This window comes from Oncorhynchus mykiss, chromosome 22, assembly GCF_057628025.1.
Source record: "Oncorhynchus mykiss isolate SJ-2025 chromosome 22, ASM5762802v1, whole genome shotgun sequence".
NCBI classification, from domain to species: Eukaryota; Metazoa; Chordata; class Actinopteri; order Salmoniformes; family Salmonidae; genus Oncorhynchus; species Oncorhynchus mykiss.
In genome coordinates this window covers 11,633,523-11,651,892 of record NC_143043.1, presented here as the reverse complement: position 1 = coordinate 11,651,892, position 18,370 = coordinate 11,633,523, and the positions used below count along the sequence as shown (strand labels likewise).

Below are 18,370 nucleotides of genomic sequence, written 5' to 3'. Positions count from 1 at the left end.
CTCTCTCGATCTCTCTTTCTCTGTGTGTGTGTGTGTGTGTGTGTGTGTACAGTGGAGTGTGGCAGATTCTCTCGCCTGTCTGCCTTTGTCTAGTCCTCCCAGGGGACAGCCATCTGCAAGACCCACACTTCACAGAACAATACACACACACATCCTGCAGGATTAAACACATACCGCTTTACACCTATAAGATTTATAATACACATTTTTACATATGTATTACACAAGCACACCGCATACTGTATAAGTCACTCCTGCTCCCCCTCCCTGGTACTCGAGGGCGCCAGGCTACCCGTCATCATACACACCTGTTACCATCAGTACGCTCAGCTGCACTCATTGGACTCACCTGGACTCTCTCACTGTGTTGATTGCCCCTGCATCGATGTCTGCTCCTCTGGGTTGTTCCCTGTAGGTTGTGGGTTGTTCCCTGTAGGTTGTGGGTTGTTCCCTGTAGGTTGTGGGTTGTTCCCTGTAGGTTGTGGGTTGTTCCCTGTAGGTTGTGGGTTGTTCCCTGTAGGTTGTGGGTTGTTCCCTGTAGGTTGTGGGTTGTTCCCTGTAGGTTGTGGGTTGTTCCCTGTAGGTTGTGGGTTGTTCCCTGTAGGTTGTGGGTTGTTCCCTGTAGGTTGTGGGTTGTTCCCTGTAGGTTGTGGGTTGTTCCCTGTAGGTAGTAGCATTGTTTGCCGGGTCGTGTTTATGTCCAGACGCTGTTCCTGTTCCGCTGCATGTCCGTCTGTATGAAATGTTTCACTCCCTGTACCTGCTTCTCATCTCCTGTGTTGGGCCTTACAGTATCAGTTCCACATTTATTCTCCCTAATAAATATACAAGGTTCTCTTTGAATAAAGTAGGAAAGAAAAAACAGCAGCACATGGTAAAAACATTGGTCTCACTTCTCCTGAAGTGATGAAAGTGGTCAATGTAAGAAGTCTTTACAGAGCACTGCCCATACTCCAGTTCCCCCTGGGTGACTCTTTCCATGGCCCCTGACCCTTATGACACAGTCACCTCCAACCTCCCACAATTCGGATTGACTCTGGTGGTGGCCTGCATGGTAGGCCCGCCTGATGATTGTTTTCTGGGCTTCTGTGGACGGGTCTTGTCCAACAGGAAATGCATTTACGAGTTGGTGGCACTCCGCAGCGCAGCGAGACAAAGCAGGAAGTTCTTGACCTGAATCAAAAATCAACATACTGTTTCGATGTTCGACGGCTTCAAACTTTCCTTCATGTATACCTATGACTGATGATAACTGAACAAAACATGATTTTCGTCTGGAAGTGTTCTTGAACCGAACATTTATGGGGACAAATATTGCCTATAGTTATCTAATAGTCTATTGAAAATGCTGCGTAGTGCACCCTTTCATTTAAAGGATAAAAGATGATGGCAGAGAGAGGATGGCAGGGCCCCCTGGTGGCGGTGGTGGCTGGGTCAACTTTGTGCTGGACCATAAAGATGAACTCGTGATGAGGCAGCAGGCACACTATCAGAACCACCTGAGAGGAGGAAAGGAGAAAAGGGTTTAGATGACACGTAAAAACCCTGGATAAAACCAGTCATAAACTAAACAACTACATCAGTGAATTGAAGTCTACTTCATTTGTAAAAATGAAAACCAAAACAAACCAAAAACAGAACTCCCACCTGGATCACTACAATGTTCCGGAACACTTTTCCCAGCAGCCTCTGAGAGTCGTTGACAATGGTGCACCGCCGCGACCTCCAAATGCTTGGACACGTACAAAGTCAGCACCAGCAGGAAACACACAAAGAAGATCACAATGGCCGCCACCATCGTCCCCATCGACAGGCTGCCCCGCACCTCCACTGCCACACTGGAGCATATTCCCCTCCTCTCCCTCCATCCTCGCCCCCTCCCCCCACCTCTGTCTCTCTCACTAAATAGTAAACTGCCACGGGTACTTTGGCCAGCACCGCCACCCGGGCGCACACGGTGAAGCCCACCCTCCTCAGTCTGGTGAAGAAGGCGTAGGGAAGCAGGGTCGGCGCAGGTGCTGGTGCGGGTGGCATATGTGTGCTAGATGAGGGTGGCGAAGCGGGTGAGTGGCACCCAGGTCAGGATTAAGACACTGACGTAGATATTGATATTCTGGACAAGTGTGACCCTGTGGAGGACTAGGCAGACCAGGCTCTGGGAAGGAATTGACGAGGGATCTTTTGGTGCTTTTCTTCCCTTTAAATACATTTTAAGATTATTATTATTTTTGTGTCTTGTCACATATATGACCAATCCCCTTTGAGAAAAATAAGAATCAATCCAAATGTCAGTAAAAGATGGATGTACCTGTGAGCAGTAGTTGGCCAGGAAAGAGGTGGTGAGGGAGAAGAGTAAGTTGGACAGGTAGATTGCTGCGGGGACTTTCTTCCATTTTATGCTGTAGAGTTAAGATTTCCCTTCCCTGGAATTAAGTGGCCTAGTTCGAACCATGGAAAATAGCCCCAGACAATTATTCCTTCTCCACCAAACTTTACAGTTTGCACTATTCATTCGGGAAGGTAGCGTTTTCCTGGCATCCGCCAAACCCAGATTTGTCCGTTGGATTGCCAGATGGTGAAGCGTAATTCATCACTGTATAGATTGATGAGGGATTTTTTAACATTTTTTTAATCCATTTTAGAATAAAGCTGTAACGTAACAAAAAGGTCTGAATAATTTCCAAACGCACTGTATTTCACATTTCGTTGTGTTACAGCCTGAATTCAAAATATAAATACATTTTGTTTTCTCTCCCACATCTACACACAACACCCCATACTGACAAAGTGAAAACATGTTTTTAGACATTTTTGCAAATGTATTGAAAATTAAATACAGAAATATCTAATTTACATAAGTATTCACACCCCTGAGTCAATACTTTGTAGAAGCACCTTTGGCGGTGATTACAGCTGTGAGTGTTTTTGAGTAAGTCTCTAAGAGCTTTGCACACCTGGATTGTACAATATTTGCCCATTATTCTTTTTAAAATTCTTCAAGCTGTGTCAAGTTAATTGTTCATCATTTCTAGACATCCATTTTCAGGTCTCACCATAGATTTTCAAGACGATTTAAGTCAAAACTGTAACTAGGCCACTCAGCTAACACAATCACATTCAGTGTCGTCTTGGTAAGCAACTTGTGTATATTTGGCCTTGTATTTTAGATTATTCTCCTGCTGAAAGGTGAATTCATCTCCCAGTGTCTGGTGGAAAGTAGACTGAACCAAGTTTTCCTCTATGATTATGCCTGTGCTTAGCTCCGTTCTGTTTATTTTTTATCCTGAAAAACACCCCACTCCGTAATGAATACAAGCATACCCATAACATGGTGCAGCCACCACCATGCTTGAAAATATGAAGCTGTACTCCATGATGTGTTGGATTTGCCTCATGACATAGTTCATTTCTTTGCCAATTGTTTTGCAGTTTTACTTTAGTGCTTTATTGCAAACAGGATGCATGTTTTGGAATATTTTTATACTGCACAGTCTTTCTTCTGTCATTTAGGTTAGTATTGTGGAGTAAATACACTGTTGTTGATCCATCCTCAATTTTCTCCTATCACAGCCATTAAACTCTATAACTGTTTTAAAGTCACCATTGGCCTGATGGTGAAATCCCTGAGTGGTTTCCTTCCTCTCCGGCAACTGAGTTAGGAAGTCGCCTGTAAAGTGTAATTACTAACTTCACCATATTCAATATCTGCTTTCTTTATTTGAATAATCTACCAACAGGTGCCATTCTTTGCGAGGTATTGGGAATTCTCCCTGGTATTTGTGGTTGCATCTGTGTTTGAAATTCACTGCTTGACTAAGGGGCCTTAATTGTATAATTGTATGTGTCAGGTACAGAGATGAGGTAGTCATTCAAAAATCATGATAAACACTATTATTGCACACAGAGTGAGTCCATGCATGGGGTATTGTGTGTAGGCCAGTGACACACAATCTCAATTTAGTCCATTTATTGTGGAAAAATGTCAAGTGGTGTGAGTACTTTCTGAAGGCACTGTAGTTGTATGATATGTTGAAATGAGGAAGGTGTATGTGTAGCATCCATTTTCTTGTTTGTCTCTTTTGCATTTGTATTATTGACTGTGTTTCTATGCTATTACATTTGAGGAGGGGGAAGTGTGTGAGAGAGTTGGTGTGTTTGAGTTTGTGCCTGAGTGTTTCTGACGCTGTTTGCATGCGTGGTTTGTGCGAGTTATTTTCAGTTGTCTGGGTGAGAGGTGGTGAGAGGAAGACCGTAGGGAACCAAGTTACAGGCTGAGGGCCACTGACGTCTGCTGAGAAACACTCATGTAGCTGAAGAGAAAATATAGCCAAATAATGCATGTTGTTGTTGTGTTGAAAATGTATATATTGTTAAAAGATCCGTGTTACATTCTAATGTGTTTTTGTGATGTGACAGCTATTATCAGCTGTGTTTGTGCTATATATTGGTCAGAGGCAGTACTCCCAGCTAGCACACAACGTTCTGAGAACCATATGTTTCTTAGAGCTTGGTGAGAGTGTGGTTGTCCTATGGTCATTTTGCATACAACCTTCCCACACATTTCTGGGAATGGTGCAGGATAGTTGCTTGCGGTGGTGATTTTAGCATGTAAATCTTGATTGGCCAGACTTCTCCAATTTGTTTTAGATGCATGCCAGCAAAGCCACAACACAACACTAAACAAAACACGAATTGCACTCTTAACAGACCATGTTTGTATGTGGCTTTGTTAACTTAATTATTATTATTTTTTACAATGTTTGCAAACTGATGTGTGGCACGTATTAATGACAAAATAACACGCAGAACAGGCAAAACATTTTTAAATAGTAATAATTACATATACAGTGCGTTTAGAAAGTATTCAGGCGCCTTCACTTTTTCCACATTTTGTTACTTTACATCCTTATTCTAAAAGGGATTATATTGTTTTTTCCCCCTCAATCTACACACAATGCCCCATACTGGCAAAGGAAAAACAGGTTTCTATAAATGTTAAAAATAAAAAAAAATGACAAAGTATTACGACTTTTTACTCAGTACTTTGTTGAAACACCTTTTGGCAGCGATTACAGCCTTGGGTATGACACTACAAACTTGGCACACCTGTATTTGGGGAGTTTCTCCCATTCTTCTCTGCAGATCCTCTCAAGCTCTGTCAGGTTGGATGGGGAGCGTTGCTGCACAGATATTTTCAGGTCTCTCCAGAGATGTTCGTTCAGGTTCAAGTCCGGGCTCTGGCTGGGCCACTCAAGGACATTCAGAGACTTGTCCCAAAGCCGCTCCTGCGTTGTCGTGGCTGTGTGCTTAAGGCCATTGTCCTGTTGGAAGGTGAACCTTCACCCCAGTCTGAGGTCCTGAGCACTCTAGAGCAGATTTTTATCAAGGATTTTTCTATACTTTGCTCTGTTCATCTTTCCCTCGATCCTGACTATTCTCACAGTCCCTGCCACTGACAAACATCCCCACAGCATGATGCTGTCACCACCATGCTTCACCATAGGGATGGTGCCAGGTTTCCTCCAGGCATGACGTTTGGCATTCAGGCCAAAGAGTTCAATCTTGGTTTCATCAGACCAGAGAATCTTGTGGAAAATACTGTTCATTTTGCAAACTCCAAGTGGGCTGTCATGTGCCTTTTACTGAGGAATGGCTTCAGTCTGGCGACTCTACCATAAAGGCCTGATTGGTGGAGTGCTGCAGAGATGGGTTGTCCTTCTGAAAGGTTCTCCCATCTCCACAGAGGAACTCTGGAGCTCTGTCAGAGTGACCATTGGGTTCTTGTCTCCTCCCTGACCAAGGCCATTCTCCCACAATTGCTCAGTTTGGCCGAGTGGCCAGTTCTAGGAAGAGTCTTGTTGGTTCCAAACTTCTTCCATTTAAGGATGATGGAGGTCACGGTGTTCTTGGTGACCTTCAATGCTGAATAATTTTTTAAGCACCCTTCCCCAGATCTGTGCCTCAACACAATCCTGTCTCGGAGCTCTATGGATAATTCCTTCAACTTCATGGCTTGGTTTTTGCTTTGACATGCACTGTCAACTGTGGGACCTTAAAAAGACAAGTGTGTGCCTTTCCAAATCATGTCCAATCAATTGATTTTAACACAGGTGGACTCCAATCAAGTTGTAGAAACATCTTAAGGATGATCAATGGAAACAGGATGCATCTGAGCTCAATTTCGAGTCTCATAGTAAAGGGTTTGAATGTAAATAAGGTATTCATTTTATTTTATATAAATTTGCTAAAAAAAAAAATTAAAAAAGTTTTCGCTTTGTCATCGTGGGGTATTGAGTGTAGATTGATGAGGATTTTTTTTTATTTCATACATTTTAGAATAAGGCTGTAACGTAACAAAATAAGTCAAGGGGTCTGAATACTTTCCGAATGCACTGTGTATATATACAGTACCAATCAAAAGTTTGGACACACCTACTCATTCAATGGTTTTTCTTTATTTTTACTATTTTCTACATTGTAGAATAATACTGAAGACATCAAAAATATGAAATGACACATATAGAATCATGTTGTAACCAAAAAAGTGTTAAACAAATCAAATATATATTTTAGATTTTAGATTCTTCAAAGTAGCCACTCTATGCCTTGATGACAGCTTTGCACACTCTTGACATTCTCTCAACCAGCTAGGCCTCTTACAGTTGCCCACAGCAGTGAGTGGCTGGGTGGGTTCGGTCTGTATCTTTTACTGTAGTCTTCTGCAGCAGGGCAGATGGCGCAAAGCCAGATGGAGTAAGGGATGTACAATGCAGCTCAGAGCTGCTATGGTTATAGTTGCATTCTTCGCCTTCCATTGTGTTCTCAACTTCTCACAGTCGCCCCCGTGTGGTGAGAGCAGGGTCACTGCACGCTGGACATGGTAGGGCAGGAAACATGCCACAAACACCACAACCACAGCTAGGATCTTCCTTCGTGCTCTCAGACTACCACTCTTCATCCTCTGCCTCTCTCCTGCCCCTGAATGCACCTCCAAGTCTACACCCCGTATGTTCTCCCCCCTGCCCTCCGTCTCCCCTAAACTCACCCCACACCCCTCTTCCACCTCACAACTCACCCTCCTATCCCCTGCGGTCACCCCCGTACTCACCCCACGCCCCTCCCTTGCCCCTCCTTCACTTGTGTTTGTGTTCTTGGACCCCCTGACCTTCTGCAGATACAACACTAATCCCCCATAGTTGACCAGAATAAAGGTGAGAATCACAAAAAACAGGGCCACCCCCAGGCAGTGTTGGTTGTTTAACGCTTCTCTGTGGTGATTCTCCAACATGTCAAAGCAGCTGTCTACTCCTCTTCCTTTTCCTCGTCCGAACTGAAGTACCACATTGGCACTCACCACCGTTACCACAGTTACCCAGGTGACGAGGCAGAGTACCCAGCATTCTCTGGGCCTAGTGAAGGGCACGAGAAGAGCAGGGCAAGGCCGCACCTACAACCAGGGAAAGATTTGAGAGCAAAATTGAGTGGTTGATTGAGAAACTTAATATTAAAAACAACCTAATTCAAAATCAATCCATTTAAGTTTGAAGACTTGTTGTTGTAGGTATCCATACCACGGTGGCGTAGCGCGTCACACTGGTCCAGAGAAGCAGCATTATGTTACAGTAGAGGTTGACGTAGAAGACTGTTATCATGGTTAGCATGGCGGCCTGACACACCGTGTCCTCTCCAGACCAGATGTGACCCCTCCGGTAGTATACCACCCGGAACAGAAAGCTGGTGCACAGCAAGAGGTCAGAGGTCACCATGTTGAGGGTCAGGATGACGGTAGGGGTCCTCCCCGACCTCATGAATTCACGCAGGGTCAGGCCGTTGGCTAGGAAACCCAGGAGTGACAGGGCCAGGTAGAGCCAGGGTTTGACTTGTGTGTCGATGGGGTCAGGGTATAACCAGCACTGTCTGGAAGAGGAGAGAGAGGAAGGGAGGAGGATTTGGGAGAGAGGAGAGAAGGAGTTGGAGAGAGAGAAGGGAATGAGCGACGGGAGATGGGGGCATAAACAGTAATGATAACTTTGTGTGTGTGTGTGTGTGTGTGTGTGCTAATGAGTTCTTACATCACATTTTCTAAGACATGAAGCCACAAAAACATACAAAGGAAAGCCAGTTAGAGTTTCCATTCATTTCTGCAGTTATTATGAAGATCTGGTGAAAACACCCAGAATAGGTTTCTTTGGAATTAACATTAATTTAATCATATCAAGGAATGAAGGAAGCAGATATACAGTAAGCTTTCTTTAACTTGGCAAGTGAGTGCAATACAATGCAATATCAGACTAGATAACTTCCACATGGGAAACTTAATCTTGTTATTCACAAACAACCACACAAACGAAACAAAGCAGCAGCTACTCTTCCTGGGGTCCAGCAAAATTAAGGCAGTTTATACAATTTTGAAACTTTACAGTACATTCACAGATTTTACAACACACTGTGCTCTCAGGCCCCTGTTCCACCACTACCACATACAGTTGAAGTTGGAAGTTTACATACAATCAGGTTGGAGTCATCAACCACTCCACAAATTTCTTGTTAACAAACTATTGTTTTGGCAAGTCGGTTAGGATATCTACTTTGTGCATGACACAAGTAATTTTTCTAACAATGGTTTACAGACAGATTATTTCACTTATAATTCACTGTATCACAATTCCAGTGGGTCAGAAGTTTACATATACTAAGTTGACTGTGCCTTTAAACAGCTTGGAAAATTCCAGAAAATTATGCCATGGCTTTAGAAGCTTCTGTTAGGCTAATTGACATCATTTGAGTCAATTGGAGGTGTACCTGTGGATGTATTTCAAGGCCTACCTTCAAACTCAGTGCCTCTTTGCTTGACATCATGGGAAAATCAGAAGAAATCCTCAGAAAAAAATTGTAGACCTCCACAAGTCTGGTTCATCCTTGGGAGCAATTTCCAAACCCCTGAAGGTACCACGTTCATCTGTACAAACAATAGTACACAAGTATAAACACCATGGGACCACGCAGCCGTCATACCGGTCAGGAAGGAGACGCGTTCTGTCTCCTAGAGATGAACGTACTTTGGTGCGAAAAGTGCAAATCAATCCCAGAACAACAGCAAAGGACCTTGTGAAGATGCTGGAGGAAACAAGTACAAAAGTATATATATCCACAGTAAAACGAGTCCTATATCGACATAACCTGAAAGGCCGCTCAGCAAGGAAGAAGCCACTGCTCCAAAACAGCTATAAAAAAGCCAGACTACGGTTAGCAACTGCACATGGGGACAAAGATCATACTTTTTTGAGAAATGTCCTCTGGTCTGATGAAACAAAAATAGAATGACCATCGTTATGTTTGGAGGAAAAAGGGGAAGGCTTGCAAGTTGAAGAACACCATCCCAACCGTGAAGCACAGGGGTGGCAGCATCATGTTGTGAGGGTGCTTTGCTGCAGGAGGGACTGGTGCACTTCACAAAATAGATGGCTTCATGAGGAAGTTAAAATTATGTGTATTTATTGAAGCAACATCTTAAGACATCAGTCAGGAAGTCAAAGCTTGGTCTCAAATGGGTCTTCCAAATGGACAATGACCCCAAGCACTTCCAAAGTTGTGGCAAAATGGCTTAAGGACAACAAAGTTAAGGTATTGGAGTGGCCATCACAGCGTCCTGACCTCAATCCGATAGAACATTTGTGGACAGAACTGAACGTGTGTGCGAGCAAGGAGGCCTACAAACCTGACTCAGTTACACCAGCTGTAGCTCTGTCAGGAGGAATGGGCCAAAATTCACCCAACTTTTTGTGGGAAGCTTGTGGAACGCCACCCAAAATGTTTGACCCAAGTTAAACAATTTAAAGGCAATACTACCAAATACTAATTGAATGTATGTAACCTTCTGGCCCACTGGGAATGTGATGAAAGAAATCAAAGATTAATTAAATAATTCTCTCTTCTATTATTCTGACATTTCACATTCTTAAAATAAAGTGGGGATCCTAACTGACCTAAGACAGGGAATTTTTACTAGGATTAAATGTCAGGAATTGTGAAAAACTGAGTTTAAATGTATTTGGCTAAGGTGTATGTAAACTTCCGACTTCAACTGTATCTACAGTACTAAATCCATGTGTATATATAGTTTGAATGTTATCTGGTGTGTGTGCTGATGTTTGTAAGGTGTTGTTCCACGAGGTGTTTTTTATCTGTTTTTTTAAATCAAATTTTACTGCTTGCATCAGTTACTGGATGTGGAATAGAGTTCCATGTATTCATGGCTCTATGTAGTACTGTGTGCCTCCCATAATCTGATCTGGACTTGGGGACTGTGAAGAGACCTCTTGTGGCATGTCTTATGGGGTAATCATAGGTGTCCGAGCTGTGTGCCAGTAGTTTAGACAGACAGTTCGGTGCTTTCAACATGTCAATACCTCTCATAAATAAAAGTAGTGATGAAGTCAATCTCTCCTCCACTTTCAGCTGGAGAGATTGACATGCATATTATTAATGTTAGCTCTCTGTGTACATCCAAGGGCCGTGCTGCCCTGTTCTGAGTCAATTGCAATTTTCCTTTTTTATGGCACCTGACCACACGACTGAACAGTTGTCAAGGTGCGACAAAACTAGGGCCTATAGTACCTGCCTTGTTGATAGTGTTGTTAAGAAGGCAGAGCATCACTTTATTATAGACAGACTTCTCCCCATCTTGGCTACTACTGCATCAATGTGTTTTGACCATGACAGTTTACAATCTAGTTTTTCTCCAAGCAGTTTAGTCATCTCAACTTGCTCAATTTCCACATCATTTATTACAATATTTAGTTGATGTTTAGGGTTTAGTGAGTGTTTTGTTCCTAATACATTGCTTTTAGTTTTAGAAATATTTAGGGCTAACTTATTCCTTGCCACCCACTCTGAAACTAACTGCAGCTCTTTATTGAGTGTTACAGTAATTTCAGTCGCTGTATTTGCTGACGTGTATAGTGTTGAGTCATCCACATACATATAAAATCTGGCTTTACTCAAAGTCAGTGGCATGTCGTTAGTAAAAAAATTAAAAAGCAAGGGGCCTAAACAGCTACCCTGGGGAATTCCTGATTCTACCTGAATTATGTTTGAGGCTACCATTAAAGAACACTGTTCTGTTAGACAAGTAACTCTTTATCCACATTATAGCAGGGGGTGTAAAGCCATAACACATCAGTTTTTCCAGCAGCAGTCTATGATCGATAATGTCAAAAGCTGCACTGAAATCTAACAAGACAGCCCCCACAATCATTTTATCATCAATTTCTCTCAGCCAATCATCAGTCATTTGTGTAAGAGCTGTTCTTGTTGAGTGTTCTTCCCTATAAGCATGCTGAAATTCTGTTGTCAATTTATTTACTGTAAAATAGCATTGTATCTGGTCAAACATAATTTTACTCAGGGTTGGTGACAGGCTGATTGGTCAGCTATTTGAGCCAGTAAAGGGGGCTTTACTATTCTTGGGTAGCGGAATTACTTAAGCTTCCCTCCAGGCCTGAGGTCAGACATTTTCCTGTAGACTTTGAAGAGGTGACAAATAGGAGTGGCAATATCGTCTGCTATCATCCTCAGTCATTTTCCATCTAAGTTGTCAGACCCTGGTGGCTTGTCATTGTTGATAGAAAACAATACTTTTTTCACCTCTTCCACACTGACTTTATGGAATTCAAATGTTATTTAAGGTGCCACAAAGCTTTTTCTATCATTCTTTATATAATTGATTTGTTTCATAGTGTAGTTTCTTTTTATTTTTATTTAGTTCAGTCACGATTTCTTAATTTGCAGTACGTTTGCCAAACAGTTGGGCTGCCAGATTTAATTGCCATACCTTTTTCCTCATTCCTCTCAACCATACAATTTTTCAATTCCTCATCAGTCCAAGGGGATTTAACAGTTTTTACAGTAATGTTTTTAATGGGTGCGTGCTTGTTAGTAACTGGAATAAGTAGTTTCATAAATGCGTCAAGTGCAGCATCTGGTCGCTCCTCATTACACACCACAGACCAGCAAATATTCTTTACATCATCAACATATGAATCACAACAAAACGTATTGTATGACTTCTTATACATTATATTAGGCCCAGCCTTTGGAACTTTGGTTTTCCTAGATAATATTGTGATCACTACATCCGATGGATTTGGATACTGCTTTAAAGCAAATATCTGCAGTGTTAGTAAAAATGTGATCAATACATGTTGATGATTTAATTCCTGTGCTGTTTGTAACTACCCTGGTAGGTTGGTAGGTTGTAACTACCCTGGTTACAGTTGGAAGTTTTTTCCTGAGTGGGCAGCTTGATGATAGCCAGTCAATATTTAAATCACCCAGAAAATATTATTCTCTGTTGATATCACATACATTATCAAGCATTTCACACACATTATCCAGATACTGACTGTTAGCACTTGGTGGTCTATAGCAGCTTCCCACAAGAATGGGCTTTAGGTGAGGCAGATGAACCTGTAGCCATATTACTTCAACAGTATTTAACATTCTATCGTCTCTAAGCTTTACAGGAATGTTGTTCTGAATATAGACCGCAACACCGCCTCCGGCATTTCTGTCTTTTCGGTAGATGTTATAACCATGTATTGCTACCACTGTATCATCAAAGGTATTATCTAAGTGAGTTACAGGACCTTCATGGACAAGTTGACTTCATGGACCTTGTTTCTTAGGCTACATATGTTAATATTGACTATTTTTTAGCACTTTTCTAGGTTGCTTGATTGTTTTTAATGCTTTACTGGGAAGCTTATCAGAGGTAGACTTACTTCTGTTATTTACACTGATAGTGTAGGGTGAGCTGCATGAAGTGGTCTTCCTACTATTGCACACCGCCTCAGTGCTAACAGTGTAACTCTGGTTTATAGGCTCATAATTACTGCTTACAATAGCTGGAGGATAAACAGATGTATTCGGTGCAATTAGGAGTACATAAATTAAATGTGTTTACCAATGCCCTTAAGATCATGTACATTTGGTGCAGCATTATGACGACTCATTGTCGCAATGGTATGGATTAACTGAGCTGGTCTTGGATCATTTACCAGTCATTGTTTCAACGCAGCCTTGAAATGCATGGACAGAGTCCAGGAGGCCAGATGATTTGGATGGACTCCATCAATCATGTAGAGTATCTTCTGTTTCCAGAAGGTGTCAAAGTTATCAAGAAAAGTGACTCCAGCAGAGATACAGTAGTCTTTAGCCAGATGTGTAATACCAGTAGTCTGCTGAATCTTTCACACCCACGAGGGTACTGGACCTAAAATGATGGGCCGTTTTTGTTCCGAGCTAGCCCCCCTGAGGTCGTTTGACCCCACATGGACTACGCAGTGTCAGGTCAGTCGGAAGCAGCCTTGTTATGTCCTGTACTCTTGCTCTTAGGTAGCACAGGGTTTTTTCCTTGGGGACCGAGATGTTTCTCTCACCATAGAGCTGCCTATGATGACAGCTGGTGATGTTGAATTGGGCCGGTCTCTCAGGCAGCCTCGCAGTCTGGTGAGGCTGGGAGCTCCGGGGATCTGAACCCGAGGAAGAAGCCACTGGAGAGGGAGACAGAGCCGAGGACGAAGACACAGATACCTCCGGATCCGATCTTGATTGGGAAGCCACCACAGACAAAGACGCCGGAACCTCTGGATCCAGGGCGGCAAAGCTGTTTCTGGTCTGTGTCAGTTCCGGGCTCAACATCTCCATGGAGACCCCCGTTGCCAGAGGACGCCTTCCTCGACTTCCACGGTGAGTGATGTACCTCCATGGCTGGTTAGTTGGATCGAGATCAGCTCCGTTCTCCAGGGAAGGGGGATACCGAGTCGGGGATGGAACCCTGCCTAGCACCGGCCAGTCGGCTGTGGAGAGCCGAAGCGATGGGGAAACTTCCACCAGACCAGAGCGGCATCCGGCTCCTGGGTTGGAAGAAAAATAAAAAGTAGGTGGGCGTGGGTTCTCCAGTAGCTTATGTAGGTTAACTACTTGCTTGCTAAGAGTAGCTAATTCGCTCCTGTAGTCCTCCACAAGCAAGCAGTTGCTACATTGAAAGTCAACGAGGTCCAAACGAGGTCCAAATAGCAAAGTAAACACAGCTCCTGCGATGTTGGAAACGTTCAATAGCGGCCTCCATTTGAGACCGCCGAGCCAGCTAGGCTAGCTGGGCTTTCGCGTCTCTCCCCCTATATGGAATCTGGTAGGATCCCAGGACAGATAGCAGCGCTCACAGCAATTTAGCCCAACAGAGCCGCAGGATTCCAAATAAAATAAAAGTATATAAAAACACTGTCAGCTTTTAAACCTTCTTTAATTCAGGTTTCAGCGTTCAACTGCAAACATACGCCGCGCTCTGATGTCAGATGATTGTTACTGCTGTTGAACAGGTTCCCAACCTCAACTACAGTATCTTTGCTGGCATGCCTGCTGGCAAGGTTGATAGACTTTAGAAAATACAAAGATTGCTTCAATTATTGGGTTATGATACTATATTCCAGTTGTACTAAACTCCTAAGGCATAACAGTTCTTAAAGAATCCATGTGCTAAATTGTCCTAAATGTCCTAAATTCAAATGACAAATGAACAGGTTAAAAGGTATGCTTAGATAACATGCAGAAAAATGTACATATTTATTTACATAGAATCAGGCATAAGGATGATGGCTCTAGGTTGCAGGAAAGGTTGGTTCAGGTGCATGACGACCTGGTACCATAGGCAGGGAAAGCTAAGCTTTCCTTAAGTAAATTGAATTGCCAAAATGATATAGCCTAATTAGCCTACTCCTGTCTATACAGAAAGAATTACAATTATTAAAATAGGCTAGAAAAGCATGATTTGGCCACAGAGAATCATTAGCTTCTTTTAAAAAACAACAACAATTGGTTACAGTCGGAAGGAAAGGCAGCGCTCGCAATTTGGGCAGCACGCGCAGCAAATACCAAATACATGATTGTTAAGTTGCGACTATTAGTGAAAAGTAGAGGCCCAGCCAGGAATATCACAATATTTCAAAATGCAATCGCGGGTAAACATAGTTTGAAAAGCAAATAGTTATTGCTGTAAATAGAAGAGAATTGCACCAGCGGAGAGCATCGGCAATATCCCCGTTGAGTGTGCACAATGCATATTCACTCTTTATCATTGACTGGTTAGTGCCACTTAAGTAAGTTTTTGTCCAATAATTTCCTTCTCTAGTTTAGATGGACGTCATATTCTATTTGTGTCTCCCCTTCTCGTGGGCCTATTATATGGACAATGTTTTGTTTTATTGATATGTTTGTAATTGTCAGCAGAGTTGGCTACCCAGTCATTTGTCATATAAAAAAACTGTCTGCTAAGGTCTCCGATCAGACACTGCTCAAAAAAAATAAAGGGAACACTAAAATAACACATCTGAATGAATGAAATATTCTTATTAAATACTTTTTTCTTTACATAGTTGAACGTGCTGACAACAAAATCACACAAAAATGATCAATGGAAATCAAATGTATCAACCCATGGATGTCTGGATTTGGAGTCACACTCAAAATTAAAGTGGAAAACCACACTACAGGCTGATCCAACTTTGATGTAAGGTCCTTAAAACAAGTCAAAATGAGGCTCAGTAGTGTGTGTGGCCTCCACGTGCCTGTATGACCTCCCTACAACGCCTGGGCATGCTCCTGATGAGGTGGCGGATGGTCTCCTGAGGGATCTCCTCCCAGACCTGGACTAAAGCATCTGCCAAGTCCTGAATAGTCTGTGGTGCAACGTGGCGTTGGTGGATGGAGCGAGACATGATGTCCCAGATGTGCTCAATTGGATTCAGGTCTGGGGAACGGGCGGGCCAGTCCATAGTATCAATGCCTTCCTCTTGCAGGAACTACTGACACACTCCAGCCACATGAGGTCTAGCATTGTCTTGCATTAGGAGGAACCCAGGGCCAACCGCACCAGCATATGGTCTCACAAGGGGGTCTGAGGATCTCATCTCGGTACCTAATGGCAGTCAGGCTACCTCTGGCGAGCACATGGAGGGCTGTGCGGCCCCCCAAAGAAATGCCACCCCACACCATGACTGACCCACCGCCAAACCGGTCATGCTGGAGGATGTTGCAGGCAGCAGAACGTTCTCCACGGCGTCTCCAGACTGTCACGTCTGTCACATATTGCAGTGTGAACCTGCTTTCATCTGTGAAGAGCACAGGGTGCCAGTGGCGAATTTGCCAATCTTGGTGTTCTCTGGCAAATGCCAAACGTCCTGCACGGTGTTGGGCTGTAAGCACAACCCCCAGCTGTGGACGTCGGGCCCTCATACCACCCTCATGGAGTCTGTTTCTGACCGTTTGAGCAGACACATGCACATTTGTGGCCTGCTGGAGGTCATTTTGCAGGGCTCTGGCAGTGCTCCTCCTGCTCCTCTTTGCACAAAGGCGGAGGTAGCGGACCTGCTGCTGGGTTGTTGCCCTCCTACGGCCTCCTCCACGTCTCCTGATGTACTGGCCTGTCTCCTGGTAGCGCCTCCATGCTCTGGACACTACGCTGACAGACACAGCAAACCTACTTGCCACAGCTCGCATTGATGTGCCATCCTGGATGAGCTGCACTACCTGAGCCACTTGTGTGGGTTGTAGACTCCGTCTCATGCTACCACTAGAGTGAAAGCACTGCCAGCATTCAAAAGTGACCAAAACATCAGCCAGGAAGCATAGGAACTGAGAAGTGGTCTGCGATTACCACCTGCAGAACCACTCCTTTATTGGGGGTGTCTTGCTAATTGCCTATAATTTCCTCCTGTTGTCTATTCCATTTGCACAACAGCATGTGAAATGTATTGTCACTGAGTGTTGCTTCCTAAGTGGACAGTTTGATTTCACAGAAGTGTGATTGACTTGGAGTTACATTGTGTTGTTTAGGTGTTCCCTTTATTTTTTTGAGCAGTGTATAAAGTGTAGTAGAATTGCATGAAATGTGTTTTTAAAATGCCACATTTTTCCTGCACAAAGAAAGAAGAGACATATCTGGTATAGCCTATACTAGCCTAGGCCTACTCTACACGTGCTCAGCTATGCATTGAAATGTATTTTTTTGCAAACAGTGTTTGAGTTATATTATTAGCCTAAATGATGACTATCCAATTTACTCATCATATTACAAATAGTAGGCTATCTTGCAGTCTGAAAATGCAATGATGTATGGAAAGCATGGTGAAAATGAAGGTCCCCAAACTTGACACTCATGCGCCTCCTATGCCTGGTACCAACTGTAGATGAGTTGAATATAGAAATCTTACCTTTGTGGATCGTTGCTGGTTCCGTTGAGCCAGTGACCAGATGGGTTGACGGAAGACATTTGTTGTATATCATGTGTTGTTATATTCATCTTTCACTAGCATCAGACATGAACACTTCCTTTTAACTTTGTCTATCTCTCTTCCTGTTACGACCTCTCTACCTCACTCAAGGTCTCTCTCTCTCTCTCTCTCTCTCTCGCATCCTGTGTTGATAATAATAATTTGTTGCATTTATATAGTGCCTTTCCAGATTCTCAAAGCTCTGTTAGGGGAGGAAAATCACCTCATCCACCACAAATGTGCACCCACTACACTCAAAATAATGCTGGGTTAAAAAGCAACCCAGTGCTGGGTAAATAGTGGACAGAACACATTTTGGGTTATTCTTGACCCAGCAGTTGGGGCACTTAGTTGGGTTATTGAGCTATGACCATATGGACAGTATTTCTGTTGCATGTATTGGAAATACATGTTTTAATTACTTCTAATGTAACAAGATCTTTGTAACAAGATCATTTCAAAAGCTGTCATTTATATTTTCAGAATGCAAAATACTTTTCTATACCATTTCTTTATAGTGGTTCACAATGTTGTGGCCCCCTTTCACTACATTGGTATCAAAGTCTGATGGCACTATGGTGTGGTAAGAGTGTCTGTAAAAATGAACAATTGCAAAGCGTGTGGAGTTTTATTCTAATGAGCTCCACCCTGAAACAAGGCAAATTACAATACTAGTGTTAGCGCAAGTATTAGAAGTCTATGGGTATCTACTAGCATGCTAGCAGATACCCATAGACTTCCAGTCATTGCGCTAACACTAGTTAGCATTGGCTCGTGAAACTACCTCTATCTTCCTTCATACTGGACACAGAGACATAAAACATATCCACAAGTTTGTCTGACTCTGGGAAGTAGATAAAGGGACTAATTGTCAAAATCCAGAAGTATTGCTACTGCTACAGCACTTTGCTTCAGTGTCTACTTATTGTATTCTCATTCTATGATGTAACAGGTTGTGTGTGTCAATGTGCAGGTCTTTGTGTGTGTGTGTGTGTGTGTGTGTGTGTGTGTGTGTGTGTGTGTGTGTGTTTGCATGCATG

General features: G+C 43.1%; 2 protein-coding genes across 30 annotated transcripts in view; one reads left to right on the top strand and one right to left on the bottom strand.

Moving 5' to 3' along the window:
* Positions 1–18,370, top strand: part of LOC110501351 (peripheral plasma membrane protein CASK) — a 202,496-nt gene that overhangs the window by 115,398 nt on the left and 68,728 nt on the right. The window lies entirely within an intron of this gene.
* On the bottom strand, positions 6,436–17,477 carry LOC110501353 (cysteinyl leukotriene receptor 2). 2 transcript variants are annotated; one of them, XM_090215473.1, is made up of 4 exons: positions 17,271–17,429; positions 8,827–8,959; positions 7,572–7,917; positions 6,436–7,447 (listed from the first exon to the last, which is right to left on the bottom strand). In XM_090215473.1, exons 3-4 carry the CDS (start codon positions 7,806–7,808, stop codon positions 6,707–6,709), a joined length of 978 nt encoding a protein of 325 aa, XP_090071599.1. In that variant the 5' UTR covers positions 7,809–7,917; positions 8,827–8,959; positions 17,271–17,429; the 3' UTR covers positions 6,436–6,706. The 2 variants fall into 2 exon arrangements, with proteins under 2 accessions (XP_090071599.1, XP_021434546.3); XM_021578871.3 differs by lacking the exon at positions 8,827–8,959 and having other exon boundaries at positions 17,271–17,477.